The sequence below is a fragment of the Petaurus breviceps genome, unplaced genomic scaffold (genome assembly GCF_028583685.1).
Source record: "Petaurus breviceps papuanus isolate PSGF00001 unplaced genomic scaffold, PetGlider_PUasm1.0 490, whole genome shotgun sequence".
In the NCBI taxonomy this organism is placed as follows: domain Eukaryota; kingdom Metazoa; phylum Chordata; class Mammalia; order Diprotodontia; family Petauridae; genus Petaurus; species Petaurus breviceps.
Window position 1 is genome coordinate 24,732,007 of NW_027186352.1, and position 6,876 is coordinate 24,738,882.

The following is a 6,876-nucleotide window of genomic DNA, read 5'->3' on the forward strand; positions in this document are numbered from 1 at the left end:
TGTGTGTGTGTGTGTGTGTGTGTGTGTGTGTGTGTGTGTGTGTGTGTAAGAGAGAGAGAGAGAGAGAGTTAGTATATTATTGCTGTAGCACTGGGTTATATAAACACATTATCATTTGAGAGCGCCCTTGGCGTCCATCAGCATTGTAAACACGTCCTGGTGTATATACTTTAAAATTAAAGAATGCACACGCAGAACCGGGAGCCTAGATTCCTATTCCGAGCAGCCTCGCTGCTCGCGTTTATTGATTTATCATGCACCGTTTATTGTTTCAGTCCCTAAATGCAGTCGGTGTCCGTTCAATATTGTTTGGGAGGGGGAAAAACCCAACAACAAGAAATCCCGTGGACGTGTGTCTGTGTGTGTGTGTGTGTGTCTGTGTGTGTGTGTGTGTGCACACTGGGTTCACTTGCCTTTCCCTGTGTATGTGTGTGTGTGCTTTTCCCGAGTGTGTTTTTTTTTTTTGCAAAGCGAACAAATGCATTAATATTTATATGTTTATATAATCGATAACCCACTTTTCCCTTCCGTGTAAATAGGCATCAAAAGATAATTTAACAGATTAGTTCTTGAAAACATGGCAGTGAGGAAGCGTAATTTAACTATCAAACAAATCTACATGTCTAATAAAATCAGATCTGCTAAAGAGCGGCGGGCGCCCCTGAATCTCTGCAGGAAACGTTCTTTATATTAGACATATATAAGCAGGTCCTGGCAGATGCATGAACGAGCATCACCACCCTCGGCCCCCCGAAAAAAAAGAAACGCCGGGGTGCGCGCCCCCATTGCCATCTGCAGGAAACCCCGTGCAAGGCGGACGCAGATTTGGGGGGTCTTTTATTTTTCTTAGGACCGGAACACGCATTTTGCCTTGATCCATCCGCTCTGCCCCCCGTTTCCAACCCAGTCTCTCTCGAGATTGTGAATTTGATCCCCGGCGTTTCGGGGCAGAGCTGGGTCTTTGGGCCACGAGGGGAAAGTTGGGGAGCCGAAGAAATATTAGGCCCCCTTTTTTGTCATTTTGGTGGAGGCAGGGAGGGGTGGGCTTGATTTTATATTGAGACGGCGAGCCGGCTGGAGGGCGAGAATGCTTTTCCCTGCCAGGACCTGATGCAATCCATTCAAGCCAACAAGTTTGGAGAGAATGTTGAGTTCAATCAATTCAGAACGTCGAGATGGAGCTCAGCTCACTCCAGGTATTTTGCTCGGCTCCGCTCCCCCGGCCCCCGGCAGCCCCGCCGCCCCCCGGCCCACAGCTCGCCCGCACCCCTACACCCCCCCGGAGCCCCCCACAAACTTTCCACCAAACTTTTGCCCTCTGCAGCTCCCCAAATCATTTTTATTGTTTTCCCAAAATTCCTGCACACATCCTACATACATATTTAATTTTACCTTCTGGGATCGGGGGGGGGGGGGGTGGAGAGGGGCTGGAAAAGGGGGAGGGGGTGTGGGTGTGGGTTTTAAGGGAGGTCGATATTGTGTGTAATCTCGATATATTTTTTCCACCCAGCTAATATCTGATGGGTGACTGTGTGTGTGTAAGTGTGAGTGTGCCTGTCTCTGAATGTATGCGGAACGATGATTGTCTTATTTACACGATTGTTTTCTCCCCTGCAGTGGGTCGGCTCTCCGTGTGGCTTGCACGGACCGTACATTTTCTACAAGGCTTTTCAGTTCCACCTTGAAGGCAGACCAAGAATTTTGTCCCTTGGCGACTTTTTCTTTGTAAGATGTAAGCCAAAGGATCCGATTTGCATAGCCGAGCTGCAGCTGTTGTGGGAAGAGAGGACTAGCAGACAACTTTTATCCAGCTCCAAACTTTATTTCCTCCCAGAAGACACTCCCCAGGGCAGGAATAGCGACCATGGCGAGGTGGTAAACCTATCTCTTGTCTCTCTTTTCTGTTATTTTTCTCGTAATGCTTATTACAGGGCGAGCTTGAAATATACTGTATGTGTTCACTTCTGCAGGGAGCGGCGTGGTCGAGCCTTTTTTTTTAAAGGGGTAGCGCCACTCTCTGGGGCTGGAGCGATTTTTTTTTTTTTTTGCCGTTGTCAGAGTTTTTTGGCTGTCAGCTTTACAAAGAAGATCCAACTGCTGATTTTCCAGTAATGATCAAATAACTTGTTGGAGAGGGGATTTGTTGGAGGAGTGTGTGTGTGTGTGTGTGTGTGTGTGTGTGTGTGTTAGTGCTCGGGCTGCTGCTGCTTGCTGTCTGAACGTCACAGGCTTTTTGTATTTTTGCTGAGATCTCTCCCCGTCTCCCGGTCTCTCCCTTTCCCTTCTCCTCTGCTCTCTCCCAGCTTCTCTCTATGTATTACCTTTGTGTCTGGCTTAGTTCAGGTTGGGTGGCATTTCTCTGCGGGGTTTTTATTTTTTTTTCAGTTTTTTTTTTCTTTTTTTTTTTTTTTTTTTTTTTAAGTATTTGATATGTTTAAGAGGGCGGAAATTACGAAATGGAGGGCTGAGTTGGGATCAAAAGCTATTGAGCTGGCAGAGACGTGTTGAATAAAGTGATAAATGACAGGTACTGGGATAATACATTCAAATAACTTGCAGGTCTGCCTGGGCGTATTTCAAAGCAGTCGAGTAACCCGCACAAACACGTTAAGCATTAACAACTATCTCTCCCTCTCTCCTCTCCTCCTCCCGCCCCCCCCGCCGCCCCGCACAGTACCCCACCCCCTCTCGTCCCCCCTCCCGTCCCCTCCTCCCTTCCCCCTCGGAGAGCTGTTGCCTGAACTCCCTTTAAATGACTCCACGAAAAGTGGCCCTTTTCCAAAAAGGAGATTGCGGGGGGGCGGGGGTGTGTGTGAGGAGGAGGTGGGGGAGCGGTGTGTGACTCTCACACTAACCCTGAAAGTCCAGTCATTTCCTCTCCCAGACGGTCGCCCTGGTGAAGAGTGGGGGTGCCAGTAGGTAGGGAGAGGAGCCTCCTCGTCACGTTTTTTGCTCGGGTGCAGGAACGGGCCACCCCCGGGAGCCAGACCTGTGCCCGGAGGTGGCCAGTCCCGATCCCCCGGAGGACTTGGCCAGTCCCGATCTCGGGGCTCGGCCGCCTCCCGCCCAGCCTTCCCGAGCTGTAATTGCACGGGTGACCGCAGTTCTGCGGGCTTCTGGCGTCAGCTGCTTCCCCGCCCGCCCGCCTGCCTGCGCCGGGTGACTGCTGGGGAGCTATTTTGGTGGTGATGGTGTACCCGCAGCGCGATGGGCACTACGACTGACTGACGGCCTGGCGAGTTGCTGCTGCTGCCGCTGTTGTTTTAAGTGAAAGAAAGGTCAGGGCAATCATATTGTGGCTGAAAGCAGCTAACTAACCGTGGGGCAGGCAGGCGCCCGAGGTGCGAGGTAGGTGTAAGGCTCGGATATTAGTGGGTCCCCATTAACTCCTCCTAGAGTGGGCGCTTGCCAGCCCCTTCAGCATTCCTGAGTCTGATGGAGTAATTGTAGTTTTCTAAGACGCCACCCCCCTCCCTTCCCTCAGTATCGAATTACCCATCAGTATTATATGTTTGTTAATTACTGTAGTTTGTCCAGCGTTTGCCCTATGATCTGCCTATTCTTGAAATCTGAATCCCTCCCCTCCACTCCCTCTCCATAATCCACTTTTTTGTCCTAACTGTCCATATTGTCTGGTGTCTGTCTACAATTTAAGAACTGATGTTTGGGAACCTAGAGCCAACCTTGAAATCCACCATTGGAGGGGTTGACCCCTCCCCTCTCAAGATTTCCTTCTGTCCCCTCCCCCTGTCCAACTTTCCTGTGCAGCTGTCTCCCTCCCTTTCTCCTCCCCCTCCCCCCCCTCCTGATTCCTTATTATTTGCTTTTCAAATTTATTACTTCAACATGGCCTGTGATCTGGAAAAAGGGAAGGATTAAATATCCAGAGAAAAGAACTGGAGTCTAATAGACTTCTGACTAAACCCAAGAGGAAATTATTCAGTGTTTTACGGGATATTTTGTGGTCACCTTCGAAATTGGAATTGCGATCTTTTTAAACACTTGGTGTTGACCCCACTATGGTACAGGTTTTAATTTCTGTTTGGCTGATTCAGTGGAGAGGGAGGCTTAGCTTGCGGGTAAAAAATAGAGCAGCTGAAGGTTTAAATTTGCTTTAAAAAAAACTGCTGACAGTGACTATTTTTTCTTTAAAAACACCCTACTTTTTCTTTGTTTATTAGAGGGAAATGAGCCATTTTAATGATCAGCTCATGTTGTTACTGTGAGACACCTTACCTGAGAAAATTAATCTTACCATTTAAAGAAAACTGGGGGAGGGGGGAGAGGTGGGGAGATGACTCTATTTATAATTCTCAGCTGCATATACGTCCTCTAATATTATGCATGATTTGTTTTTTAATGCTAACATGGCTGGTAATTAGCTGTATGATTATGCTTGTATATTTCATTAGGACCTCAGCTGATGTCATTGTGAATTATCCAGCCATATTAAAACAATTTTGAGTCGAAAATAATGACACGCCTTAAAATTATGCAAATGTGAGTTGCATTGTGTAAAATAATTATGAAAAATGTTAGAGCAGGTAGAAAGTTTCCTAATGCGGATCGGTTTTCCACCCTGGTGATGTCATTTCCCCCCTGGCCTAAGTTAGTCATTCATTAGCAGACTAGCAGCAGCAGCCGCGGCAGCAGCAGCAGCAGCAGCAGCAGCAGCACCAGCAAGAGCTCATACTTCTTTGGCCGAGAGCCTACAGAAACTCGCACTTAGAGCCAGGACCTAGAGAGGGCAACATCACACTCCCATTAACAAATGTACTTTGTTTTCACTTACTCCATTAACTTGTTTATATACATTGAAATGATTTTTATTATTGATGTTAAATAGTTTTGAATGATAAATTTGGTGTGTAAATGGGTAAGGAAAATGCAAAGCTTCTTAGTGATTTACACTTTGTTACTTAAGGAAAACATTTAGCACTTTTAATCAGCAGAGCACAGTTTATTTTAAGTAACTCAGTAGAGGGTAGTAATTCCTTTATGTAACTGACATCAGCATCTATTCCTAAAGGACACTTAGGGCTTGTTTTGAGGCAGGGTTGTGTTTGTTTGTTTTTTGTTTCCTTAATAGAAACACCCTGTTATCTTTCTTAGACTTCTGGTAATATAGAGATTTATGTTGCAAGACTCTGCAGAACATAATTGTTAGAGAGAAAGCTCACTATTCCCCAGAGCTCCACATTGTATATATTATATCATGGAAGCTTGTAATCTTGTACATTTCACAATTGTCAGTCACAAATGTCAAAGGTCATTGGGTGCTGGGTATGAGTAACATGGTTGGTTAGCGGACCAATTGGCTTTATCCTGAGAGTTCAGCTAAGAGCTAGTCAGAGGTTGATATCCACAACAATAACACTGTAGTAATTATCGTAATACCGTGTGTGTATACACCCTGTTAGCTCCAAGGAGCAGAGAGATTCATTTGGTGATTGTTGTAGGTATTTTTGTAAATGATGGCCAATATAAGAAGCTTCAGTTTACCCAGTCTCATAATTTCTTCTTCTTTTGTCTTTGCCAAAAGAATGAGTAGCAGTCCAGTGCCCAGAAGGGGTTAAATTTCATCAATAATTCCCCACAATTGAAACATTCAGCCATTTGCTCTTCAGAGAAGGAAAATGGCAAAGTAGGCAGGCAACCATTCTGTTACTTGGTAACTTCTGATGACATTTATTTTCAAGTTGCCAAGTGCTTAGTTTAATGGCAATTTTATAGCCTCTTGAAATAGGCTTGCAGACAACTCTCAGGTTCCTATTTCAGCCTGGCCAGCAGTATGCCTGGTCCTGGGGAGGGGTGGAGGGAGGAGGGGAGAAAAAAAGGTGATGGACTGCACCTCTGGATAAGGATTAGCAAAGTAATGTTTCTGAAGAGCTTGGAGTTTGGGTGTCCCACCGATGCAGGATGATTTGGGTTAGAATTAATAGGTTTATTTGGCCATCACCTAATCCAACCCCTTCCTTTTACTGAGAAGGAAACTGAGGTTTGGCGGATTAAATAATTTACCCAAGATTGGTACAGATTTGGGAACCTGATACAAAGGAAAGAGCCTTTGCCCTAGAGCGGTAAAATCTAGATTTAAATCACACACCTCCCAGTTACTACCCACATGATCTAGGACAAATTCCTTATCCCTTGTTTCCTGTCTGTAAAAGGAGGGGGATTGGACTAGATATTCTCAGACTTCTCTTCTTGTTGTTTGGTCCTGTCTGACTCTCTGTGATCCCATTTGGATTTTTCTTGGCAAAAATGCTGGAATGGTTTGCCATTTCCTTCTCTGGCTCATTTTACAGATGAAGAAACCAAGGCAAACAAGGTTCAGTGACTTGCCCAGGGTCGCACAGTATCTGGGGCCATATTTGAACTCAGGGAGAGAAGTCTTCCTGACTACAGGCCCAGGGCTCTAACCACTGTGCTACCAAACTGCCCATTCAAGGTCCCTTACCATATCTTGACCTATGATTCTCCCTAAGCAGCTGAGCAAAAATTCCAACCCAGCTTCTCAGACTCTAGATTCAAGGCTCCCTAGAGCTCTCTGACCCAAATGGCAGCATTGGCATTCAATCCTTTGTGGGGGTCATCTACCATAACAATGGCTTTCATGTTCCCACCAACTGTTCCAAAATGTGCTTGCCTCTGCTTTTCCCTACCAAAAGTGGCATATCTCCATGATGCCAGCATATATGGTCAATTCTAGAAGAAATTGAGGCTTTTGGTTACCCTGCTGTTTGGTCTACATTTACATAACTGTAAATGTAGTGTTCATATATATATATATATATATATACATATATATGTGTGTGTGTATATATACATATATATATATATATATATATATATATATATATATATATATATATA

General features: G+C 45.4%; 1 protein-coding gene across 3 annotated transcripts in view; it reads left to right on the plus strand.

Moving 5' to 3' along the window:
• The first annotated feature begins 1,048 nt into the window (after positions 1–1,048).
• Positions 1,049–6,876, plus strand: part of ARID5B (AT-rich interaction domain 5B) — a 213,128-nt gene continuing 207,300 nt past the window's right edge. The window contains exons 1-2 of one of the 3 annotated variants that reach the window (XM_069101850.1): positions 1,049–1,196; positions 1,618–1,872. In XM_069101850.1, coding sequence (XP_068957951.1) covers positions 1,176–1,196; positions 1,618–1,872 — 276 coding nt within the window. In that variant the 5' untranslated portion in view covers positions 1,049–1,175. Of the gene's footprint in view, positions 1,197–1,563; positions 1,873–2,843; positions 3,279–6,876 lie in introns of those variants that run through there. The other 2 variants (XM_069101849.1, XM_069101851.1) reach the window with 2 other exon arrangements.